The following is a 27,500-nucleotide window of genomic DNA, read 5'->3' as shown; positions in this document are numbered from 1 at the left end:
GGTTGGAGGAATGAGGGGAATGACGGAGGAGTGGGGAGGAGGATGAGAGCAGGAGAAGAGGTGTGACCGTCCCTCCACTCACCAGCACGCAGGACACATTGACACCGGGTATTTATGTCTTGGAAGGGCCGGAGGTGGGGAGTGACTGACTGCAGTATAAAAAGCCTTCTGAGAATATAGACCGCTTTAGCACTGTAGAGTCTGACCTCTAAACCTGTCACCCAACCAAACAACTTCTGATCTGGAAAATAAAACAGTGTTCAAGAACACATCTAGGGTCACATGACTGTTTCCAAGTCCTGTCCTCTAACATGGGTGAAACAGAGCCTACACGTTTGTTTACACTTCTTCAGCCATTTTGTAGCTCCCTGGTCGAAGGGTTCAAATCAGAGATCTACGTCAAGGCCTGTTTAAAAACGGAAGGGGAAGACAAGCAGAGGGAAGAGCGTTCACTGAGGACTGGAAGACTCTGTGAGGAGGTTGAGGTCAGTACAGAAAACAGTGAACCGGAGAGGCTGTTACACTTCCTTGTGGACCCCAGGAAGAGCAGCTGCTGCTTCTGCTAATGGGGATCCTATTGAATAAATAAATAAACAACAGACAAACAGGCAGTCAGACAAACAGGCAGTCAGACAAACAGGCTGGTAGACAAACAGGCAGCCAGACAAACAGGCAGTCAGACAAACAGGCTGGTAGACAAACAGGCAGTCAGACAAACAGGCTGGTAGACAAACAAGCTGGTAGACAAACAGGCAGTCAGACAAACAGGCTGGTAAACAAACAGGCTGGTAGACAAACATGCTGGTAGACAAACAGGCTGGTAGACAAACAGGCAGTCAGACAAACAGGCTGGTAGACAAACAGGCTGGTAGACAAACAGGCAGTCAGACAAACAGGCTGGTAGACAAACAGGCTGGTAGACAAACATGCTGGTAGACAAACAGGCTGGTAGACAAACAGGCAGTCAGACAAACAGGCTGGTAGACAAACAGGCTGGTAGACAAACAGGCTGGTAGACAAACAGGCTGGTAGGCAAACAGGCAGGTAGACAAACAGGCTGGTAGACAAACATGCTGGTAGACAAACAGGCAGTCAGACAAACAGGCAGTCAGACAAACATGCTGGTAGACAAACATGCTGGTAGACAGGCAAAAAGACAGGAGCGTATTACACACACACCTGTCTAGAATAACAGAGTCTTGACCTTATCATCACAGACCTGTCTAGAATAACAGACAGTCGTGACCTTATCATCACAGAACTGTCTAGAATAACAACAGTCTGTACCTTATCATCACAGACCTGTCTAGAATAACAGACAGTCTGTATCTTATCATCACACACCTGTCTAGAACAACAGACAGAGTCTTGACCTTATCAGCACAGACCTGTCTAGAACAACAGAGTCTTGACCTTATCATCACAGACCTGTCTAGAATAACTGACAGTCTGTACCTTATCATCACAGACCTGTCTAGAATAACTGACAGTCTGGACCTTATCATCACAGGATGAGGGTCTTCTCAGTCATGTTGAGACTGGTCTACTACTGTTGCTTTAATGTATTGTTGTTCTGATTAATATTGCTGTTGTAGTTGTTGTTAATGGTAATCCCATTTCAAATACTATTATTATTATTGACGTCTTATTGATGTTGGTCCCACCATTGTTGTCATATGTAGACAATGACAATGGAAGTCATTTAACTGTCCGTGTCAACACTGTCTGAATTAAGAGAAGGTGGAGGTAGAACTAGAGAGAGATGTGTTGGATAATGTTGCTGTCTGCTTGTGGTCTGGTGTTCAGGGTGACAGGTAGTAACATCTCTGTGGTCTGGTGTTCAGGGTGACAGGTAGTAACATCTCTGTGGTCTGGTGTTCAGGGTGACAGGTAGTAACATCTCTGTGGTCTGGTGTTCAGGGTGACAGGTTGTAACATCTCTGTGGTCTGGTGTTCAGGGTGACAGGTAGTAACATCTCTGTGGTCTGGTGTTCAGGGTGACAGGTAGTAACATCTCTGTGGTCTGGTGTTCAGGGTGACAGGTAGTAACATCTCTGTGGTCTGGTGTTCAGGGTGACAGGTAGTAACATCTCTGTGGTCTGGTGTTCAGGGTGACAGGTGGTAACATCTCTGTGGTCTGGTGTTCAGGGTGACAGGTAGTAACATCTCTGTGGTCTGGTGTTCAGGGCGACAGGTAGTAACATCTCTGTGGTCTGGTGTTCAGGGTGACAGGTAGTAACATCTCTGTGGTCTGGTGTTCAGGGTGACAGGTGGTAACATCTCTGTGGTCTGGTGTTCAGGGTGACATGTAGTAACATCTCTGCTGGTGGCCTGGTGTTCAGGGTGACAGGTAGTAACATCTCTGTGGTCTGGTGTTCAGGGTGACAGGTAGTAACATCTCTGTGGCCTGGTGTTCAGGGTGACAGGTAGTAACATCTCTGTGGTCTGGTGTTCAGGGCGACAGGTAGTAATGATGACACTAACCCCTCCAGAGGGACACAGCAGGTTAAGGAGCCAATCTGAATGTTTTCTCCAACCCTCCCAAGAGACCTGTTAGCACTAAGTCTCTCAGCCGCTCAGTCTCTCAGTCTCTCACTCTCTCAGCCTCTCAGCCTCTCAGTCTCTCAGCCTCTCAGCCTCTCAGTCTCTCAGTCTCTCAGCCTCTCAGTCTCTCAGTCTCTCAGCCTCTCAGCCTCTCAGCCTCTCAGCCTCTCAGCCTCTCAGCCTCTCAGTCTCTCAGTCTCTCACTCTCTCAGTCTCTCAATCTCTCACTCTCTCACTCTCTCAGTCTCTCACTCTCTCACTCTCTCACTCTCTCAGCCTCTCAGCCTCTCAGTCTCTCAGTCTCTCAGCCTCTCAGTCTCTCAATCTCTCACTCTCTCACTCTCTCAGTCTCTCACTCTCTCACTCTCTCCAGAGGAGTGCTATACAGTAACCTAACCATGGTTGTAGTAAATTACTTTAAGACTGAAAGGATCATCCACAAGAGTTACAATCCGTCACTTCAGACATTTCAGCGTTTGCAGTCTGTCTGTAAATCTAGAGAGGAGTATTCCACCTAGCCCTCTGGCCTACCCTCTGTCATCTCCCTCTCCTCTTTCACAGTCAAGGAGATATCTATCTAGTACGTTTCTCCCTGCTACTATCACTCATCCTCCTCTCCTTAGAATCTGTCACTGGGGTCAGGGGTCAGAGGTCAGGGGTATTTATGTTTGGAGTAGCTTCAGAGAAATGGGAAGTGTAGGTGTACTCTTCGACTGTGGTGACACTATCCTCGGAAGGCAGATGTCAAGGTTCAGGGGTCAACAGGAAGGAGTATTTACAGACTGAATTTGATGGAAAAGGTACCTGTCCTATAATGGTGGAGGGTTTCCTCTTTCTGCTGTTGACTTATGTGCTCTCCGTCTCCCGTCACCTGACTGTAGGGTCAGGGGTCAATAGGAGTATGTATAGTTGAAGGTAAAGGTCAACAGGTCAAACCACTGTGCCTGTCCTAAAATGGCTTCTCAGTCGGTTTGGAGAAATGCTCTCTAATTCTGGATGCGCTCCCTAACTAGTGTTATCAAATCAAATCAATGTTTATTTGTCACGTGCTACGAATACAACAGGTGTAGACCTTACAGTGAAATGCTTACTTACAAGCCCTAACCAACAGTGCAATTTTTAAGGAAAAAATAGGTATTAGGTAAACTATAGATAAATAAATAAATAAAAAACCAATAGAAAAACTGTAAAATGACAGTGAAAATAACAGTAGCGAGGCTCTATACATGTGGTACCAGTACTGAGTCAATGTGGAGGCTATATACAGGTGGTACCAGTACTGAGTCAATGTGGAGGCTATATACAGGTGGTACCAGTACTGAGTCAATGTGGAGGCTATATACAGGTGGTACCAGTACTGAGTCAATGTGGAGGCTATATACAGGTGGTACCAGTACTGAGTCAATGTGGAGGCTATATACAGGTGGTACCAGTACTGAGTCAATGTGGAGGCTATATACAGGTGGTACCAGTACAGAGTCAATGTGGAGGCTATATACAGGTGGTACCAGTACAGAGTCAATGTGGAGGCTATATACAGGTGGTACCAGTACTGAGTCAATGTGGAGGCTATATACAGGTGGTACCAGTACTGAGTCAATGTGGGGGCTATATACAGGTGGTACCAGTACTGAGTCAATGTGGAGGCTATATACAGGTGGTACCAGTACTGAGTCAATGTGGAGGCTATATACAGGGGGTACCAGTACTGAGTCAATGTGGAGGCTATATACAGGGGGTACCGGTACAGAGTCAATGTGGAGGCTATATACAGGTGGTACCAGTACAGAGTCAATGTGGAGGCTATATACAGGTGGTACCAGTACAGAGTCAATGTGGAGGCTATATACAGGGGGTACCAGTCCTGAGTCAATGTGGAGGCTATATACAGGTGGTACCGGTACAGAGTCAATGTGGAGGCTCTATACAGGGGGTACCGGTACAGAGTCAATGTGGAGGCTATATACAGGGGGTACCAGTCCTGAGTCAATGTGGAGGCTATATACAGGGGGTACCAGTCCTGAGTCAATGTGGAGGCTATATACAGGTGGTACCAGTACAGAGTCAATGTGGTACCGGTACAGAGTCAATGTGGAGGCTCTATACAGGGGGTACCAGTACAGAGTCAATGTGGAGGCTATATACAGGGGGTACCAGTCCTGAGTCAATGTGGAGGCTATATACAGGGGGTACCGGTACAGAGTCAATGTGGAGGCTCTATACAGGGGGTACCGGTACAGAGTCAATGTGGAGGCTATATACAGGTGATACACCAGTATCTCTACTTGCACATGTACCACTTGACACAACCGTGGGAACATTGGAGTCAACATGGCCAGCATCCCTGTGGAACACTGACACCTTGTAGAGTCCATGACCCGACGAGTTGAAGCTGTTCTGAGGGGAAAAGGGGGCTGGTGGGGGGGAAGGTGTTGTTAATGCTTTGTACACCATATGCTCAGCAGAATAACACAGTAGGATCATTGTTCTTCAGACAGTCTTCTTTAAGACTGCAGTAGGATGGAAAAGCAGTGATATTTAATACTTTAATACGGTTTATACAGACTGCAGTAGGATGGAAAAGCAGTGATATTTAATACTTTAATACGGTTTATACAGACTGCAGTAGGATGGAAAAGCAGTGATATTTAATCAGGTTTCAAGTTGACATAATCAGAAAGTCAGTGGGGTGTGTGTTGGGGGCTCAGTGTGTCAGGGAGCTACCTCTCTCTCCCCAGAACCACAGACCTGTTTTCCTTCCTATCCCACCAAGGTAGAATCCCCACAGTGCTTACTTCTCTGCCTGTCTGAACCACAGGGTAGCCTGTCTAGTCAGACCCCCCTCCTCTCTCCTATCCCTACAAGGTAGAGTCCCCACAGTGCTTACCTCTCTGTCTGTCTGAACCGCAGGGTAGCCTGACTAGCCAGACCTCCCTCTCTCTCCTATCCCTACAAGGTAGAATCCCCACAGCGCTTACCTCTCTGTCTGTCTGAACCACAGGGTAGCCTGTCTAGCCAGACCCCCCTCCTCTCTCCTATCCCACCAAGGTAGAATCTCCACAGTGCTTACCTCACTGTCTGTCTGAACCACAGGGTAGCCTGTCTAGCCAGACCCCCCTCCTCTCTCCTATCCCACCAAGGTAGAATCCCCACAGTGCTTACCTCACTGTCTGTCTGAACCACAGGGTAGCCTGTCTAGCCAGACCCCCTCCTCTCTCCTATCCCACCAAGGTAGAATCCCCACAGTGCTTACCTCACTGTCTGTCTGAACCGCAGGGTAGCCTGTCTAGCCAGACCCCCCTCCTCTCTCCTATCCCACCAAGGTAGAATCCCCTCCACTCTCTGTCTGTCTGAACAACAGGGTAGCCTGACTAGCCAGACCCCCCTCCTCTCTCCTATCCCTACAAGGTAGAATCTCCACAGTGCTTACCTCTCTGTCTGTCTGAACCACAGGGTAGGCTGACTAGTCAGACCCCCCTCCTCTCTCCTATCCCACCAAGGTAGAATCCCCTCCACTCTCTGTCTGTCTGAACAACAGGCTAGCCTGTCTAGCCAGACCCCCCTCCTCTCTGTTTCTCTCTCCTTCCCTCTCTCAGTAATCTGATATCTCTCTCTCATTCCCTCTCTCAGTAATCTGATATCTCTCTCTCTCCTTCCCTCTCTCAGTAATCTGATATCTCTCTCTCTCCTTCCCTCTCTCAGTAATCTGATATCTCTCTCTCCTTCCCTCTCTCAGTAATCTGATATCTCTCTCTCTCCTTCCCTCTCTCAGTAATCTGATATCTCTCTCTCTCCTTCCCTCTCTCAGTAATCTGATATCTCTCTCTCTCCTTCCCTCTCTCAGTAATCTGATATCTCTCTCTCCTTCCCTCTCTCAGTAATCTGATATCTCTCTCTCTCCTTCCCTCTCTCAGTAATCTGATATCTCTCTCTCCTTCCCTCTCTCAGTAATCTGATATCTCTCTCTCTCCTTCCCTCTCTCAGTAATCTGATCTCTCTCTCTCCCTCCCTCTCTCAGTAATCTGATCTCTCTCTCTCCTTCCCTCTCTCAGTAATCTGATATCTCTCTCTCCTTCCCTCTCTCAGTACTCTGATATCAATTCAGTTCAAAGGGCTTCATGGGAAACATGTGAAACAGATAAAAAAACAAAAGTGAAATAATCAATCAAAAATGAATAGTAAACATTACACTCAGAAGTTTCAAAGGAATAGACAAATGTCATATTCTGTATATATACAGAGTCGTAACGATGTGCAAATAGTTAAAGTACAAAAGGGAAAATAAATCAACATAAATATGGGTTGTATTTACAATGGTGTTTGTTCTTCACTGGTTGCCATTTTGTTGTGGCAACAGGTCACAAAATCACTAACTATAATAAGCATCAGCTGTCAGAGCAGCTTACCGATCACTGCACCTGTACACAGCCCATCTGTAAATAGCCCAACCAACTACCTCATCCCCATATTGTTATTTTTTGTTGCTCTTTTGCACCCCGGTATCTCTACTTGCACATCATCATCTGCACATCCGTCACTCCAGTGTTAATGCTAAATTGTAATTATTTCTCCACTATGGCCTATTTATTGCCTTACCTCCCTAATCTTCTACATTTGCACACACTGTATAGTTTTATATTGTGTTATTGACTGTACGTTTGTTTATCCCATGTGTAACTGTGTTGTTGATTTTGTCGCACTGCTTTGCTTTATCTTGGCCAGGACGCAGTTGTAAATAGTTGTAAATGAGAACTTCCTCTCAACTGGCCTACCCGGTGAAAAAAAATAAAACATTTTGCTGCTGTGATGTCACACTGTGGTTTTTCACCCAATAGCTCGCTCTCTCTCCCCTCGTCTTCCTTTCCCTCACCTTCCAGGTGTCTCTTTCCACATCCATGTCTTCTGCTTTTTCTCTTCAGTTCTCTCTTCCTCCTCTCTCTCGATCCTTCTCTTCCTCCTCTCTCTCCATCCTTCTCTTCCTCCTCTCTCTCCAACCTTCTCTTCCTCCTCTCTCTCCATCCTTCTCTTCCTCCTCTCTCTCCTCTCTCTCCAACCTTCTCTTCCTCCTCTCTCTCCATCCTTCTCTTCCTCCTCTCTCTCCATCCTTCTCCTCCTCCTCTCTCTCCATCCTTCTCTTCCTCCTCTCTCTCCATCCTCTTCCTCCTACTCTCTCTCCATCCTTCTCTTCCTCCTCTCTCTCCATCCTTCTCCTCCTCCTCTCTCTCCATCCTTCTCTTCCTCCATCCTCTTCCTCCTCTCTCTCTATCATTCTCTTCCTCCTCTCTCTCCATCCGTCTCCTCCTCCTTTCACAGACAGAGCTGGCAGGGGCCAGTCCCCTTGGAGGGGGAGTGTGTTTGTGGAAACTGCCAAGACCCACACTACTATATCATTCATGTAGTAAGATGACCGCAGGGCTATTTCTGATCAACTGAGACACACTTCATTCTGACTGGCCCCTCTATGCCTTCATCACTAGAGTGGTGACTGGCCCCTCTCTTCCTTCATTACTAGAGTGGTGACTGGCCCCTCTCTGTCTTCATCACTAGAGTGGTGACTGGCCCCTCTCTGCCTTCATCACTAGAGTGGTGACTGGCCCCTCTCTGTCTTCATCACTAGAGTGGTGACTGGACCCTCTCTGTCTTCATCACTAGAGTGGTGACTGGCCCCTCTCTGTCTTCATCATTAGAGTGGTGACTGGCCCCTCTCTGTCTCCATCACTAGAGTGGTGACTGGCCCCTCCCTGTCTTCATCACTAGAGTGGTGACTGGCCCCTCTCTGTTCCAGTGATGTTACCATTCTAACAGCAGATCTCTGTAACTCTCCCACCTCTCTGTCTTCATCACTAGAGTGGTGACTGGCCCCTCTCTGTCTTCATCACTAGAGTGGTGACTGGCCCCTCTGTCTTCATCACTAGAGTGGTGACTGACACCTCTCTGTCTTCATCACTAGAGTGGTGACTGGCCCCTCTCTGTCTTCATCACTAGAGTGGTGACTGGCCCCTCTCTGTCTTCATCATTAGAGTGGTGACTGGCACCTCTCTGTCTTCATCACTAGAGTGGTGACTGGCCCCTCTCTGTCTTCATCACTAGAGTGGTGACTGGCCCCTCTCTGTCTTCATCATTAGAGTGGTGGCTGGCCCCTCCCTGTCTTCATCACTAGAGTGGTGACTGGCACCTCTCTGTCTTCATCACTAGAGTGGTGACTGGCCCCTCTCTGTCTTCATCACTAGAGTGGTGACTGGCCCCTCTCTGTCTTCATCATTAGAGTGGTGACTGGCCCCTCTCTGTCTCCATCACTAGAGTGGTGACTGGCCCCTCTCTGTCTCCATCACTAGAGTGGTGACTGGCCCCTCTCTGTCTCCATCACTAGAGTGGTGACTGGCCCCTCTGTCTTCATCACTAGAGTGGTGACTGGCCCCTCTCTGTCTCCATCACTAGAGTGGTGACTGGCCACTCTCTGTCTCCATCACTAGAGTGGTGACTGGCCCCTCTCTGTCTCCATCACTAGAGTGGTGACTGGCCCCTCTCTGTCTCCATCACTAGAGTGGTGACTGGCCCCTCTGTCTTCATCACTAGAGTGGTGACTGGCCCCTCTCTGTCTCCATCACTAGAGTGGTGACTGGCTCCTCTGTCTTCATCACTAGAGTGGTGACTGGCCCCTCTCTGTCTTCATCACTAGAGTGGTGACTGGCCCATCTCTCTGTTCCAGTGATGTTACCATTCTAACAGCAGATCTCTGTAACTCTCCCACCTCTCTGTCTTCATTACTAGAGTGGTGACTGGCCCCTCTCTCTGTTCCAGTGATGTTACCATTCCAACAGCAGATCTCTGTAACTCTCCCATCTCAGGGTATCCCTCATCGTTCTCCATTTCTCATCATCCAGGCTTTTACAAAATTCAAACACTCTCTTCCTCTCTCTCTCTCTCCCTCCGTAGGGCTGAGTATCTCTTCCTTGCCCCAGGAGGAGGCTGGCATCGGGGCGTCCTGATGCCAGGGCTCGTCTAGAGAGGGTGGACGCGGGACGCTCCGACATGCTCCACCCCCTTCACTCTGCCGGGTCCCCTGATTGGCGGAGCCAGGGGAGGACCTCACACACAACCACACCAAACAGACCTGGTGAGTCGATCATTGAGACATGGGGGACACTAATAGGAATAGACCAGACGAGTAGAACACAGAGCTTGAGAGATGAGAAGATGACATGAGTTGAATTTCAAGTATATGGCAAAGCGCATGTTACGACACACACACACACACACACACACACACACACACACACACACACACACACACACACACACACACACACACACACACACACACACACACACACACACACACTACACACACACACACACACACACACACACACACACACACACACACACACACACACACACACACACACACACACACACACACACACAGGGATAACTAGAACAAGTCTAGCACTGAAGGGATTAGCAGGAATGCTAACAAGCCTGAACAGGAGGAATGTGTGTGTGTGTGTGTGTGTGTGTGTGTGTGTGTGTGTGTGTGTGTGTGTGTGTGTGTGTGTGTGTGTGTGTGTGTGTGTGTGTGTGTGTGTGTGTGTGTGTGTGTGTGTGTGTGTGTGTTTGCCCAGCTGCTCCTACAGTTGGAGTGCCATGCATTGTACTGCCTCAGCAGGCACACACACTCTGAGGGCACTCTGCACGTTGTCCACACGTGGCTACTGCACTTACCCAGAGGGCTCTGGTCTAAAGTAGTGCCCTATACAGGGAAAGGGTCCTGGTCTAAAGTAGTGCACTATATAGGGAATAGGGCTCTGGTCTATAGTAGTACACTATATAGGGAATAGGGCTCTGGTCTAAAGTAGTGCACTATATCGGGAATAGGGCTCTGGTCTAAAGTAGTCCATTATATAGGGAATAGGGCTCTGGTCTAAAGTAGTGCACTATATATTGAATAGGGCTCTGGTCTAAAGTAGTGCACTATATAGGGAATAGGGCTCTGGTCTAAAGTAGTGCACTATATAGGGAATAGGGCTCTGGTCTAAAGTAGTGTACTATATAGGGAATAGGGCTCTAAAGTAGTGCACTATATAGGGAATAGGGTGCATTTGGGACACATCCTAAGCTCTGCCGTAGAAATATAGATGAATAAAAACAGAAGTGGGACTTGTTTTTCATTGAATCAATATAAAAGGCCCTAGACGGCCTGTAGCTCTGTGAGGCCTTTACCTTTACCACTGTCTCCTCTAGACCAGACTGCTGCTACCTTTACCACTGTCTCCTCTAGACCAGACTGCTGCCTTTACCTTTACCACTGTCTCCTCTAGACCAGACTGCTGCTACCTTTACCACTGTCTCCTCTAGACCAGACTGCTGCTACCTTTACCACTGTCTCCTCTAGACCAGACTGCTGCTGCCGTTACCTTTACTACTGTCTCCTCTAGACCAGACTGCTGCCTTTACCTTTACCACTGTCTCCTCTAGACCAGACTGCTGCTGCCGTTACCTTTACTACTGTCTCCTCTAGACCAGACTGCTGCCTTCACCTTTACCACTGTCTCCTCTAGACCAGACTGCTGCTGCCTTTACCACTGTCTCCTCTAAACCAGACTGCTGCTGCCTTTACTACTGTCTCCTCTAGACCAGACTGCTGCCTTCACCTTTACCACTGTCTCCTCTAGACCGGACTGCTGCCTTTACCTTTACCACTGTCTCCTCTAGACCAGACTGCTGCTGCCTTTACTACTGGCTCCTCTAGACCAGACTGCTGCCTTCACCTTTACCACTGTCTCCTCTAGACCAGACTGCTGCCTTTACCTTTACCACTGTCTCCTCTAGACCAGACTGCTACCTTTACCACTGCCTCCTCTAGACCAGACTGCTGCCTTTACCTTTACCACTGTCTCCTCTACACCAGACTGCTACCTTTACCACTGCCTCCTCTAGACCAGACTGCTGCCTTTACCTTTACCACTGTCTCCTCTAGACCAGACTGCTGCCTTTACCTTTACCACTGTCTCCTCTAGACCAGACTGCTGCCTTTACCTTTACCACTGTCTCCTCTAGACCAGACTGCTGCCTTTACCTTTACCACTGTCTCCTCTAGACCAGACTGCTGCCTTTACCTTTACCACTGTCTCCTCTAGACCAGACTGCTGCCTTTACCTTTACTACTGTCTCCTCTAGACCAGACTGCTGCTGCCGTTACCACTGTCTCCTCTAGACCAGACTGCTGCTACCTTTACCTTTACTACTGTCTCCTCTAGACCAGACTGCTGCTGCCGTTACTACTGTCTCCTCTAGACCAGACTGCTGCTGCCGTTACCACTGTCTCCTCTAGACCAGACTGCTGCTGCCTTTACCACTGTTTCCTCTAGACCAGACTGCTGCTGCCTTTACCACTGTCTCCTCTAGACCAGACTGCTGCTACCTTTACTACTGTCTCCTCTAGACCAGACTGCTGCCTTTACCTTTACCACTGTCTCCTCTAGACCAGACTGCTTCCTTTACCTTTACCACTGTCTCCTCTAGACCAGACTGCTGCTGCCTTTACTACTGTCTCCTCTAGACCAGACTGCTGCCTTTACCTTTACTACTGTCTCCTCTAGACCAGACTGCTGCTGCCGTTACCACTGTCTCCTCTAGACCAGACTGCTGCTGCCGTTACCACTGTCTCCTCTAGACCAGACTGCTGCTGCCTTTACCACTGCCTCCTCTAGACCAGACTGCTGCTACCTTTACTACTGTCTCCTCTAGACCAGACTGCTGCCTTTACCTTTACCACTGTCTCCTCTAGACCAGACTGCTGCCTTTACCTTTACCACTGTCTCCTCTAGACCAGACTGCTGCTGCCTTTACTACTGTCTCCTCTAGACCAGACTGCTGCCTTTACCTTTACCACTGTCTCCTCTAGACCAGACTGCTGCCTTTACCTTTACCACTGTCTGCTCTAGACCAGACTGCTGCCTTTACCTTTACCACTGTCTCCTCTAGACCACACTGCTGCCTTTACCTTTACTACTGTCTCCTCTAGACCAGACTGCTGCTGCCGTTACCACTGTCTCCTCTAGACCAGACTGCTGCTGCCGTTACCACTGTCTCCTCTAGACCAGACTGCTGCTGCCTTTACCACTGTCTCCTCTAGACCAGACTGCTGCTGCCTTTACCACTGTCTCCTCTAGACCAGACTGCTGCTGCCTTTACCTTTACCACTGTCTCCTCTAGACCAGACTGCTGCTGCCTTTACCACTGTCTCCTCTAGACCAGACTGCTGCTGCCATTACCACTGTCTCCTCTGACCAGACTGCTGCTGCCTTTACCACTGTCTCCTCTCGACCAGACTGCTGCTACCTTTACCACTGTCTCCTCTAGACCAGACTGCTGCTGCCGTTACCACTGTCTCCTCTAGACCAGACTGCTGCTGCCTTTACCACTGTCTCCTCTAGACCAGACTGCTGCTGCCTTCACCTTTACCACTGTCTCCTCTAGACCAGACTGCTGCTGCCTTTACCACTGTCTCCTCTAGACCAGACTGCTGCTGCCTTTACTACTGTCTCCTCTAGACCAGACTGCTGCCTTTACCTTTACCACTGTCTCCTCTAGACCAGACTGCTGCCTTTACCTTTACCACTGTCTGCTCTAGACCAGACTGCTGCCTTTACCTTTACCACTGTCTCCTCTAGACCAGACTGCTGCCTTTACCTTTACTACTGTCTCCTCTAGACCAGACTGCTGCTGCCGTTACCACTGTCTCCTCTAGACCAGACTGCTGCTGCCGTTACCACTGTCTCCTCTAGACCAGACTGCTGCTGCCTTTACCACTGTCTCCTCTAGACCAGACTGCTGCTGCCTTTACCACTGTCTCCTCTAGACCAGACTGCTGCTGCCTTTACCTTTACCACTGTCTCCTCTAGACCAGACTGCTGCTGCCTTTACCACTGTCTCCTCTAGACCAGACTGCTGCTGCCATTACCACTGTCTCCTCTGACCAGACTGCTGCTGCCTTTACCACTGTCTCCTCTAGACCAGACTGCTGCTACCTTTACCACTGTCTCCTCTAGACCAGACTGCTGCTGCCGTTACCACTGTCTCCTCTAGACCAGACTGCTGCTGCCTTTACCACTGTCTCCTCTAGACCAGACTGCTGCTGCCTTCACCTTTACCACTGTCTCCTCTAGACCAGACTGCTGCTGCCTTTACCACTGTCTCCTCTAGACCAGACTGCTGCTGCCATTACCACTGTCTCCTCTGACCAGACTGCTGCTGCCTTTACCACTGTCTCCTCTAGACCAGACTGCTGCTGACTTTACTACTGTCTCCTCTAGACCAGACTGCTGCCTTTACCTTTACCACTGTCTCCTCTAGACCAGACTGCTACTACCTTCACCTTTACCACTGTCTCCTCTAGACCAGACTGCTGCTGCCTTTACCTTTACCACTGTCTCCTCTAGACCAGACTGCTGCTACCTTTACCACTGTCTCCTCTAGAACAGACTGCTGCTACCTTTACCACTGTCTCCTCTAGACCAGACTGCTGCTGCCTTTACTACTGTCTCCTCTAGACCAGACTGCTGCTACCTTTACTACTGTCTCCTCTAGACCAGACTGTTGCCTTCACCTTTACCACTGTCTCCTCTAGACCAGACTGCTGCTGCCTTTACCTTTACCACTGTCTCCTCTAGACCAGACTGCTGCTGCCTTTACTACTGTCTCCTCTAGACCAGACTGCTGCTACCTTTACTACTGTCTCCTCTAGACCAGACTGTTGCCTTCACCTTTACCACTGTCTCCTCTAGACCAGACTGCTGCTGCCTTTACCATTACCACTGACTCCTCTAGACCAGACTGCTGCTACCTTTACTACTGTCTCCTCTAGACCAGACTGCTGCTGCCTTCACCTTTACCACTGTCTCCTCTAGACCAGACTGCTGCTGCCTTTACCACTGTCTCCTCTAGACCAGACTGCTGCCTTTACCTTTACCACTGTCTCCTCTAGACCAGACTGCTGCTACCTTTACCACTGTCTCCTCTAGACCAGACTGCTGCTACCTTTACCACTGTCTCCTCTAGACCAGACTGCTACCTTTACCACTGCCTCCTCTAGACCAGACTGCTGCCTTTACCTTTACCACTGTCTCCTCTAGACCAGACTGCTACTACCTTTACCACTGTCTCCTCTAGACCAGACTGCTTATACCTTCACCTTTACCACTGTCTCCTCTAGACCAGACTGCTGCCTCACATTTACCACGAGGAGTTAACAGGTTCTAGTGTTACAACAGGATGTGATCTAGTCCACGAGGAGGTAACAGGTTCTAGTGATATGGTCAGAAATATAGAACACATCAGAGAGATGTATAACACAGGGGTTTAGGGTGGACCTGTACCATACAGTCAGACAGAGAGATGTATAACACAGTGGTTTAGGGTGGACCTGTACCATACGGTCAGACAGAGAGATGTATAACACAGGGGTTTAGGGTGGACCTGTACCATACGGTCAGACAGAGAGATGTATAACACAGTGGACCTGTACCATACGGTCAGATCAGAGAGATGTATAACACAGGGGTTTAGGGTGGACCTGTACCATACGGTCAGACAGAGAGATGTATAACACAGTGGTTTAGGGTGGACCTGTACCATACAGTCAGACAGAGAGATGTATAACACAGTGGTTTAGGGTGGACCTGTACCATACGGTCAGATCAGAGAGATGTATAACACAGGGGTTTAGGGTGGACCTGTACCATACAGTCAGACAGAGAGATGTATAACACAGGGGTTTAGGGTGGACCTGTACCATACGGTCAGATCAGAGAGATGTATAACACAGTGGTTTAGGGTGGACCTGTACCATACGGTCAGACAGAGAGATGTATAACACAGTGGACCTGTACCATACGGTCAGACAGAGAGATGTATAACACAGGGGTTTAGGGTGGACCTGTACCATACGGTCAGACAGAGAGATGTATAACACAGTGGTTTAGGGTGGACCTGTACCATACGGTCAGACAGAGAGATGTATAACACAGTGGACCTGTACCATACGGTCAGACAGAGAGATGTATAACACAGGGGTTTAGGGTGGACCTGTACCATACGGTCAGACAGAGAGATGTATAACACAGTGGTTTAGGGTGGACCTGTACCAGACAGTCAGACAGAGAGATGTATAACACAGTGGACCTGTACCATACGGTCAGACAGAGAGATGTATAACACAGTGGTTTAGGGTGGACCTGTACCAGACGGTCAGACAGAGAGATGTATAACACAGTGGTTTAGGGTGGACCTGTACCAGACAGTCAGACAGAGAGATGTATAACACAGTGGTTTAGGGTGGACCTGTACCATACGGTCAGACAGAGAGATGTATAACACAGGGGTTTAGGGTGGACCTGTACCATACGGTCAGACAGAGAGATGTATAACACAGTGGACCTGTACCATACGGTCAGACAGAGAGATGTATAACACAGGGGTTTAGGGTGGACCTGTACCATACGGTCAGACAGAGAGATGTATAACACAGTGGTTTAGGGTGGACCTGTACCATACGGTCAGACAGAGAGATGTATAACACAGTGGTTTAGGGTGGACCTGTACCATACGGTCAGACAGAGAGATGGATAACACAGTGGACCTGTACCATACGGTCAGACAGAGAGATGGATAACACAGTGGTCTAGGGTGGACCTGTACCATACGGTCAAACAGAGAGATGTATAACACAGGGGTCTAGGGTGGACCTGTACCATACGGTCAGACAGAGAGATGTATAACACAGTGGTTTAGGGTGGACCTGTACCATACAGTCAGACAGAGAGATGTATAACACAGTGGACCTGTACCATACGGTCAGACAGAGAGATGTATAACACAGTGGTTTAGGGTGGACCTGTACCATACGGTCAGACAGAGAGATGTATAACACAGGGGTTTAGGGTGGACCTGTACCATACGGTCAGACAGAGAGATGTATAACACAGTGGTTTAGGGTGGACCTGTACCATACAGTCAGACAGAGAGATGTATAACACAGTGGACCTGTACCATACGGTCAGACAGAGAGATGTATAACACAGTGGTTTAGGGTGGACCTGTACCATACGGTCAGACAGAGAGATGTATAACACAGGGGTCTAGGGTGGACCTGTACCATAAGGTCAGACAGAGAGATGTATAACACAGGGGTTTAGGGTGGACCTGTACCATACGGTCAGACAGAGAGATGTATAACACAGGGGTTTAGGGTGGACCTGTACCATACGGTCAGACAGAGAGATGTATAACACAGGGGTCTAGGGTGGACCTGTACCATACGGTCAGACAGAGAGATGTATAACACAGGGGTTTAGGGTGGACCTGTACCATACGGTCAGACAGAGAGATGTATAACACAGTGGACCTGTACCATACGGTCAGACAGAGAGATGTATAACACAGTGGTTTAGGGTGGACCTGTACCATACGGTCAGACAGAGAGATGTATAACACAGGGGTCTAGGGTGGACCTGTACCATACGGTCAGACAGAGAGATGTATAACACAGGGGTTTAGGGTGGACCTGTACCATACGGTCAGACAGAGAGATGTATAACACAGGGGTTTAGGGTGGACCTGTACCATACGGTCAGACAGAGAGATGTATAACACAGGGGTCTAGGGTGGACCTGTACCATACGGTCAGACAGAGAGATGTATAACACAGGGGTTTAGGGTGGACCTGTACCATACGGTCAGACAGAGAGATGTATAACACAGTGGTTTAGGGTGGACCTGTACCATACAGTCAGACAGAGAGATGTATAACACAGTGGACCTGTACCATACGGTCAGACAGAGAGATGTATAACACAGTGGTTTAGGGTGGACCTGTACCATACGGTCAGACAGAGAGATGTATAACACAGTGGACCTGTACCATACGGTCAGACAGAGAGATGTATAACACAGGGGTTTAGGGTGGACCTGTACCATACGGTCAGACAGAGAGATGTATAACACAGTGGACCTGTACCATACGGTCAGACAGAGAGATGGATAACACAGGGGTTTAGGGTGGACCTGTACCATACGGTCAGACAGAGAGATGTATAACACAGGGGTCTAGGGTGGACCTGTACCATACGGTCAGACAGAGAGATGTATAACACAGGGGTTTAGGGTGGACCTGTACCATACGGTCAGACAGAGAGATGTATAACACAGGGGTTTAGGGTGGACCTGTACCATACGGTCAGACAGAGAGATGTATAACACAGGGGTCTAGGGTGGACCTGTACCATACGGTCAGACAGAGAGATGTATAACACAGGGGTTTAGGGTGGACCTGTACCATACGGTCAGACAGAGAGATGTATAACACAGTGGTTTAGGGTGGACCTGTACCATACAGTCAGACAGAGAGATGTATAACACAGTGGACCTGTACCATACGGTCAGACAGAGAGATGTATAACACAGTGGTTTAGGGTGGACCTGTACCATACGGTCAGACAGAGAGATGTATAACACAGTGGACCTGTACCATACGGTCAGACAGAGAGATGTATAACACAGGGGTTTAGGGTGGACCTGTACCATACGGTCAGACAGAGAGATGTATAACACAGTGGACCTGTACCATACGGTCAGACAGAGAGATGGATAACACAGTGGTTTAGGGTGGACCTGTACCATACGGTCAGACAGAGAGATGGATAACACAGTGGTTTAGGGTGGACCTGTACCATACGGTCAGACAGAGAGATGTATAACACAGGGGTTTAGGGTGGACCTGTACCATACGGTCAGACAGAGAGATGTATAACACAGGGGTTTAGGGTGGACCTGTACCATACGGTCAGACAGAGAGATGTATAACACAGGGGTTTAGGGTGGACCTGTACCATACGGTCAGACAGAGAGATGTATAACACAGGGGTTTAGGGTGGACCTGTACCATACGGTCAGACAGAGAGATGTATAACACAGTGGACCTGTACCATACAGTCAGACAGAGAGATGTATAACACAGTGGACCTGTACCATACGGTCAGACAGAGAGATGTATAACACAGTGGACCTGTACCATACGGTCAGACAGAGAGATGTATAACACAGTGGACCTGTACCATACGGTCAGACAGAGAGATGTATAACACAGTGGACCTGTACCATACGGTCAGACAGAGAGATGTATAACACAGTGGACCTGTACCATACGGTCAGACAGAGAGATGTATAACACAGTGGACCTGTACCATACGGTCAGACAGAGAGATGTATAACACAGTGGACCTGTACCATACGGTCAGACAGAGAGATGTATAACACAGTGGACCTGTACCATACGGTCAGACAGAGAGATGTATAACACAGGGGTTTAGGGTGGACCTGTACCATACGGTCAGACAGAGAGATGTATAACACAGGGGTTTAGGGTGGACCTGTACCATACGGTCAGACAGAGAGATGTATAACACAGGGGTTTAGGGTGGACCTGTACCATACGGTCAGACAGAGAGATGTATAACACAGTGGACCTGTACCATACGGTCAGACAGAGAGATGTATAACACAGTGGACCTGTACCATACGGTCAGACAGAGAGATGTATAACACAGTGGACCTGTACCATACGGTCAGACAGAGAGATGTATAACACAGTGGACCTGTACCATACGGTCAGACAGAGAGATGTATAACACAGTGGACCTGTACCATACAGTCAGACAGAGAGATGTATAACACAGTGGACCTGTACCATACGGTCAGACAGAGAGATGTATAACACAGTGGACCTGTACCATACGGTCAGACAGAGAGATGTATAACACAGTGGACCTGTACCATACGGTCAGACAGAGAGATGTATAACACAGTGGACCTGTACCATACAGTCAGACAGAGAGATGTATAACACAGTGGACCTGTACCATACGGTCAGACAGAGAGATGTATAACACAGTGGACCTGTACCATACGGTCAGACAGAGAGATGTATAACACAGGGGTTTAGGGTGGACCTGTACCATACGGTCAGACAGAGAGATGTATAACACAGTGGACCTGTACCATACGGTCAGACAGAGAGATGTATAACACAGTGGACCTGTACCATACGGTCAGACAGAGAGATGTATAACACAGTGGACCTGTACCATACGGTCAGACAGAGAGATGTATAACACAGTGGACCTGTACCATACAGTCAGACAGAGAGATGTATAACACAGTGGACCTGTACCATACGGTCAGACAGAGAGATGTATAACACAGTGGACCTGTACCATACGGTCAGACAGAGAGATGTATAACACAGGGGTTTAGGGTGGACCTGTACCATACGGTCAGACAGAGAGATGTATAACACAGGGGTTTAGGGTGGACCTGTACCATACGGTCAGACAGAGAGATGTATAACACAGTGGACCTGTACCATACGGTCAGACAGAGAGATGTATAACACAGTGGACCTGTACCATACGGTCAGACAGAGAGATGTATAACACAGGGGTTTAGGGTGGACCTGTACCATACGGTCAGACAGAGAGATGTATAACACAGTGGACCTGTACCATACGGTCAGACAGAGAGATGTATAACACAGTGGACCTGTACCAGACAGTCAGACAGAGAGATGTATAACACAGTGGACCTGTACCATACGGTCAGACAGAGAGATGTATAACACAGGGGTTTAGGGTGGACCTGTACCATACAGTCAGACAGAGAGATGTATAACACAGTGGACCTGTACCATACGGTCAGACAGAGAGATGTATAACACAGTGGACCTGTACCATACGGTCAGACAGAGAGATGTATAACACAGTGGACCTGTACCATACGGTCAGACAGAGAGATGTATAACACAGTGGACCTGTACCATACGGTCAGACAGAGAGATGTATAACACAGTGGACCTGTACCATACGGTCAGACAGAGAGATGTATAACACAGTGGACCTGTACCATACGGTCAGACAGAGAGATGTATAACACAGTGGACCTGTACCATACGGTCAGACAGAGAGATGTATAACACAGGGGTTTAGGGTGGACCTGTACCATACGGTCAGACAGAGAGATGTATAACACAGTGGACCTGTACCATACGGTCAGACAGAGAGATGTATAACACAGTGGACCTGTACCAGACAGTCAGACAGAGAGATGTATAACACAGTGGACCTGTACCATACGGTCAGACAGAGAGATGTATAACACAGTGGACCTGTACCATACGGTCAGACAGAGAGATGTATAACACAGTGGTTTAGGGTGGACCTGTACCATACGGTCAGACAGAGAGATGTATAACACAGGGGTTTAGGGTGGACCTGTACCATACGGTCAGACAGAGAGATGTATAACACAGGGGTTTAGGGTGGACCTGTACCATACGGTCAGACAGAGAGATGTATAACACAGGGGTTTAGGGTGGACCTGTACCATACGGTCAGACAGAGAGATGTATAACACAGGGGTTTAGGGTGGACCTGTACCATACGGTCAGACAGAGAGATGTATAACACAGGGGTTTAGGGTGGACCTGTACCATACGGTCAGACAGAGAGATGTATAACACAGGGGTTTAGGGTGGACCTGTACCATACGGTCAGACAGAGAGATGTATAACACAGGGGTTTAGGGTGGACCTGTACCATACGGTCAGACAGAGAGATGTATAACACAGGGGTTTAGGGTGGACCTGTACCATACGGTCAGACAGAGAGATGTATAACACAGGGGTTTAGGGTGGACCTGTACCATACGGTCAGACAGAGAGATGTATAACACAGTGGACCTGTACCATACGGTCAGACAGAGAGATGTATAACACAGTGGACCTGTACCATACGGTCAGACAGAGAGATGTATAACACAGGGGTTTAGGGTGGACCTGTACCATACGGTCAGACAGAGAGATGTATAACACAGGGGTTTAGGGTGGACCTGTACCATACGGTCAGACAAAGAGATGTATAACACAGGGGTTTAGGGTGGACCTGTACCATACGGTCAGACAGAGAGATGTATAACACAGGGGTTTAGGGTGGACCTGTACCATACGGTCAGACAGAGAGATGTATAACACAGGGGTTTAGGGTGGACCTGTACCATACGGTCAGACAGAGAGATGTATAACACAGGGGTTTAGGGTGGACCTGTACCATACGGTCAGACAGAGAGATGTATAACACAGGGGTTTAGGGTGGACCTGTACCATACGGTCAGACAGAGAGATGTATAACACAGGGGTTTAGGGTGGACCTGTACCATACGGTCAGACAGAGAGATGTATAACACAGTGGACCTGTACCATACGGTCAGACAGAGAGATGTATAACACAGTGGACCTGTACCATACGGTCAGACAGAGAGATGTATAACACAGTGGACCTGTACCATACGGTCAGACAGAGAGATGTATAACACAGTGGACCTGTACCATACGGTCAGACAGAGAGATGTATAACACAGTGGACCTGTACCATACGGTCAGACAGAGAGATGTATAACACAGTGGACCTGTACCATACGGTCAGACAGAGAGATGTATAACACAGTGGACCTGTACCATACGGTCAGACAGAGAGATGTATAACACAGTGGACCTGTACCATACGGTCAGACAGAGAGATGTATAACACAGTGGACCTGTACCATACGGTCAGACAGAGAGATGTATAACACAGTGGACCTGTACCATACGGTCAGACAGAGAGATGTATAACACAGTGGACCTGTACCATACGGTCAGACAGAGAGATGTATAACACAGTGGACCTGTACCATACGGTCAGACAGAGAGATGGACCATACAGGTTTAGGGGTTTAGGGTGGATTGGCTTTGGCTGCTCTTAGATGTTTGTAATGCATCTGAACCGATCCATTAGATATGTCATTACAGAGCAGAGGCCATGTAATATGGTGGAAGACCCACAGTTATACAGCGTATATAACAGGCCTGACAACATGATGGAAAACACATCCACAATAGACCAGCTGGTATTTTATAAAACGCTGTTTGGAGAATTTAATATTTCAAGATGCATTCTTTGTTTTTAATCAAAATGCCTTTCTCCGCCAAAACCATTTCCACATAGACAAGCTCACACACACACAGACACGCGCACGCACGCACGCACGCACGCACGCACGCACGCACGCACGCACGCACGCACGCACGCACGCACGCACGCACACGCACGCACACACACACACACACACACACACACACACACACACACACACACACACACACACACACACACACACACACACACACACACACACACACACACACACACACACACACACACACACACACACACACACACACACACACACACACACATCTGAGAATAGAAGTCCCTGTCTCAATTCGGGTGGCATAGCAACGGATAAGGCGTAGATTACAGTTTGTGTATTTGTATTTTTGTACTTATTATGGATCCCCATTAGTTCCTGCCAAGGCAGCAGCTACTCTTCCTGGGGTTTATTATGGATCCCCATTAGTTCCTGTCAAGGCAGCAGCTACTCTTCCTGGGGTTTATTATGGATCCCCATTAGTTCCTGCCAAGGCAGCAGCTACTCTTCCTGGGGTTTATTATGGATCCCCATTAGTTCCTGCCAAGGCAGCAGCTACTCTTCCTGGGGTTTATTATGGATCCCCATTAGTTCCTGCCAAGGTAGCAGCTACTCTTCCTGGGGTTTATTATGGATCCCCATTAGTTCCTGCCAAGGCAGCAGCTACTCTTCCTGGGGTTTATTATGGATCCTCATTAGTTCCTGCCAAGGCAGCAGCTACTCTTCCTGTGGTTTATTATGGATCCTCATTAGTTCCTGCCAAGGCATCAGCTACTCTTCCTGGGGTTTATTATGGATCCTCATTAGTTCCTGTCAAGGCAGCAGCTACTCTTCCTGGGGTCCAGGAAAATTAAGGCAGTTTTTACAATTTTAAAAACATGACAATACATTCACAGATTTCACAACACACTGTGTGCCCTCAGGTCCCTACTCCACCACTACCACATATCTACAGTACTAAATCCATGTGTACTTGTGTGTATAGTGCGTATGTTATCATGTGTGCGTGTTTGTGTGTATGTTATCATGTGTGTGTGTGTGTGTGTGTGTGTGTGTGTGTGTGTGTGTGTGTGTGTGTGTGTGTGTGTGTGTGTGTGTGTGTGTGTGTGTGTGTGTGTGTGTGTGTGTGTGTGTGTGTGTACGTGTTTGTGTATGTGTTGCTTCACAGTCCCCACTGTTCCATTAATTGTTTTTTTAATAAGTTTTTTTAAATCTAATTTTATTGCTTTTATCATTTACTTGATGTGGAATAGAGATTGTGTGTGTGTGTGTTTGTGTGTTTTAATTTAGACAGTATGTCAAGGCCACCCCCTCTACAATTACTCACTGACACTGGCTAGTCTGGTTGATTAAAAACATTTTGGATTACAATCACTACCTTGTACCAGATCCCTGTTTTCTATGTGCCCTGGTCTATGTGCCCTGGTCTATGTGCCCTGTTTTCTATGTGCCCTGTTTTCTATGTGCCCTGGTCTATGTGCCCTGGTCAATGTGCCCTGGTCAATGTGCCCTGGTCTATGTGCCCTGGTCAATGTGCCCTGGTCTATGTGCCCTGGTCTATGTGCCCTGGTCTATGTGCCCTGGTCTATGTGCCCTGGTCTATGTGCCCTGTTTTCTATGTGCCCTGGTCTATGTGCCCTGGTCTATGTGCCCTGGTCTATGTGCCCTGGTCTATGTGCCCTGGTCTATGTGCCCTGGTCTATGTGCCCTGGTCTATGTGCCCTGGTCTATGTGCCCTGGTCTATGTGCCCTGTTTTCTATGTGCCCTGTTTTCTATGTGCCCTAGTCTATATGCCCTGGTCTATGTGCCCTGGTCTATGTGCCCTGGTCTATATGCCCTGGTCTATGTGCCCTGGTCTATGTGCCCTGGTCTATGTGCCCTGGTCTATGTGCCCTGTTTTCTATGTGCCCTGGTCTATGTGCCCTGTTTTCTATGTGCCCTGTTTTCTATGTGCCCTGTTTTCTATGTGCCCTGGTCTATGTGCCCTGGTCAATGTGCCCTGGTCTATGTGCCCTGGTCTATGTGCCCTGGTCTATGTGTCCTGGTCTATATGCCCTGGTCTATGTGCCCTGGTCTATGTGCCCTGGTCTATGTGCCCTGTTTTCTATGTGCCCTGTTTTCTATGTGCCCTGTTTTCTATGTGCCCTGTTTTCTATGTGCCCTGTTTTCTATGTGCCCTGTTTTCTATGTGCCCTGGTCTATGTGCCCTGGTCTATGTGTCCTGGTCTATGTGCCCTGGTCTATGTGCCCTGGTCTATGTGCCCTGGTCTATGTGCCCTGGTCTATGTGCCCTGGTCTATATGCCCTGGTCTATGTGCCCTGTTCTATGTGCCCTGGTCTATGTGCCCTGGTCTATGTGTCCTGGTCTATGTGTCCTGGTCTATGTGCCCTGTTTTCTATGTGCCCTGGTCTATGTGTCCTGGTCTATGTGCCCTGGTCTATGTGCCCTGGTCTATGTGCCCTAGTCTATATGCCCTGGTCTATGTGCCCTAGTCTATGTGCCCTAGTCTATATGTCCTGGTCTATGTGCCCTGATCTATGTGCCCTGGTCTATGTGCCCTGGTCTATGTGCCCTGGTCTATGTGCCCTGATCTATGTGCCCTGGTCTATGTGCCCTGGTCTATGTGCCCTGGTCTATGTGCCCTGGTCTATGTGCCCTGGTCTATGTGCCCTGATCTATGTGCCCTGGTCTATGTGCCCTGATCTATGTGCCCTGGTCTATGTGCCCTGGTCTATGTGCCCTGGTCTATGTGCCCTGGTCTATGTGCCCTGGTCTATGTGCCCTGGTCTATGTGCCCTGGTCTATGTGCCCTGGTCTATGTGCCCTGGTCTATGTGCCCTGGTCAACAGCAGTGCACTATTAAGGGAACAGGGTGCCATTTGGGACGAATCACATAATGATTGGGAGCAGAATCACTAGCTACTTCAGTAGCACCCTCCTATCTAAGTCTCCAAGAGGGTTATTTTCTCTCTCTCCTCCCCCTCGCTCTGTCTCCCCCCTCTCTCTCTCCTCCCCCTCGCTCTGTCTCCCATTCCTCTCTCTCTCTCCCCCCTCGCTCTGTCTCCCATTCCTCTCTCTCTCTCAATTCAATTCAAGGGGTTTTATTGGCATGGGAAACATGTGTTAACATTACCAAAGCAAGTGAGGTAGATAATATACACCAAATCTCTCTCTCTCTCTCTCTCTCTCTCTCTCTCTCTCTCTCTCTCTCTCTCTCTCTCTCTCTCTCTCTCTCTCTCTAACTGTCTCTCTCTCTGTCTCTCTCTCTGTCTTTCTCTCTGTCTCTCGCTGTGTCTCTCTCTCGCTGTGTCTCTCTCTCTCTCTCTCTCTCTCTCTGTCTCTCTCTTTCTCTCTGTCTCTGTCTCTCTCTAAACTCTGAGGGTGTGCTTCTCTGATCTCTTCTTCTAATCCTGTGTCTCACCACTCTGACACACTGTAAACATGCTGGACTATCTTTCGCTCAGGTCTACAACACATCAACAGAAGGGTACCGCAGGCTGAGTTAGCAGCAGGAATCCTCTATCTCTCAGGTCTACAACACATCAACCGCAACAACAGAACAGCTACAGACAGCTTTTCCTTCACAGTGTCAGGAACACACAGAGCAGGAGACCCATTTCAGAAGAGAGGGAGTGAGGGAGGAAGAAAGAGAGAGGGAGAGAGGGAAGCTATCATTTCAAACACAAGGCAGAAGAACGGGAGGGAGTGAGAGAAAAGAAGGAGAGGGGGAGCGAGGGATGCTGGGAGTGAAGGAGGAGAGACGAAAGGGAGAGGCGGAAAACAAAGCAGGATATGTAACGGCTATGCGCCCGCCACACCCGGTGACTGTCATCAGTGTGTCAGGAGCTCTTTAGCGATTCTCTCATCTACACACACACACACACACACACACACACACACACACACACACACACACACACACACACACACACACACACACACACACACACACACACACACACACACACACACACACACACACACACACACACACACACACACACACACACACACACACACACACACACACACACACACACAAGCACACACACGACAGCTCACATCCCTCCACATGTGATTTAGTGTCTTTATTCCCCATGAATGAAGCCTGTATCCCTTCTCCTCAGTCTGTGCTGCATCTCTGAACGTGCTGTCAAGATGGGGGGTTAGTGACATGGCACCTTAGAATGACAACGGAATGATGTGGGGGAAGTGGAGTGGAATTGAATTATCATCAAAGTCAATGGAGGCGTCCATCTTGTGTTCTTAGCACAGTTCTTGAAAGAGTGTCAACACCAGAGAGTGTTAATAACATAGAGAGTGTCAACACCAGAGAGTGTTAATAACGTAGAGAGTGTCAACACCAGAGAGTGTTAATAACGTAGAGTGTCAACACCAGAGAGTGTTAATAAAGCAGAGAGTGTCAACACCAGTGAGTGTTAATAACGTAGAGTCTCAACAGCAGAGAGTGTTAATAATGTAGAGTGTCAACACCAGAGAGTGTTAATAATGTAGAGTGTCAACACCAGAGAGTTAATAACATAGAGTGTCAACACCAGAGAGTGTTAATAATGTAGAGTGTCAACACCAGAGAGTGCTAATAACGTAGAGTGTCAACACCAGAGAGTGTTAATAATGTGGAGTGTCAACACCAGAGAGTGTAAATAACGTAGAGTGTCAACACCAGAGAGTCTTAATAAGGTAGAGTGTCAACACCAGAGAGTGTTAATAATGTAGAGAGTGTTAATAAGGTAGAGTGTCAACACCAGAGTGTTAATAACATAGAGAGTGTCAACACCAGAGAGTCTTAATAAGGTAGAGTGTCAACACCAGAGAGTGTTAATAATGTAGAGAGTGTTAATAATGTAGAGTGTC

The 27,500-nt window shown here is 48.4% G+C and overlaps 2 protein-coding genes across 2 annotated transcripts in view; one reads left to right on the top strand and one right to left on the bottom strand.

Annotated features, from left to right (window-relative positions):
• Nucleotides 1–27,500, bottom strand: part of cacna2d4a (calcium channel, voltage-dependent, alpha 2/delta subunit 4a) — a 320,994-nt gene that overhangs the window by 174,923 nt on the left and 118,571 nt on the right. The gene's annotated exons all lie outside the window — the stretch shown is intronic.
• Nucleotides 1–27,500, top strand: part of lrtm2a (leucine-rich repeats and transmembrane domains 2a) — a 67,696-nt gene that overhangs the window by 4,863 nt on the left and 35,333 nt on the right. The window contains exon 2 of the mRNA XM_071331828.1: nucleotides 9,481–9,661. Coding sequence (XP_071187929.1) covers nucleotides 9,577–9,661 — 85 coding nt within the window. The 5' untranslated portion in view covers nucleotides 9,481–9,576. The remainder of the gene's footprint in view (nucleotides 1–9,480; nucleotides 9,662–27,500) is intronic.

Source organism: Salvelinus alpinus, chromosome 11, assembly GCF_045679555.1.
Source record: "Salvelinus alpinus chromosome 11, SLU_Salpinus.1, whole genome shotgun sequence".
Lineage (NCBI taxonomy): Eukaryota > Metazoa > Chordata > Actinopteri > Salmoniformes > Salmonidae > Salvelinus > Salvelinus alpinus.
This window is presented reverse-complemented; position numbering and strand designations above follow the sequence as displayed.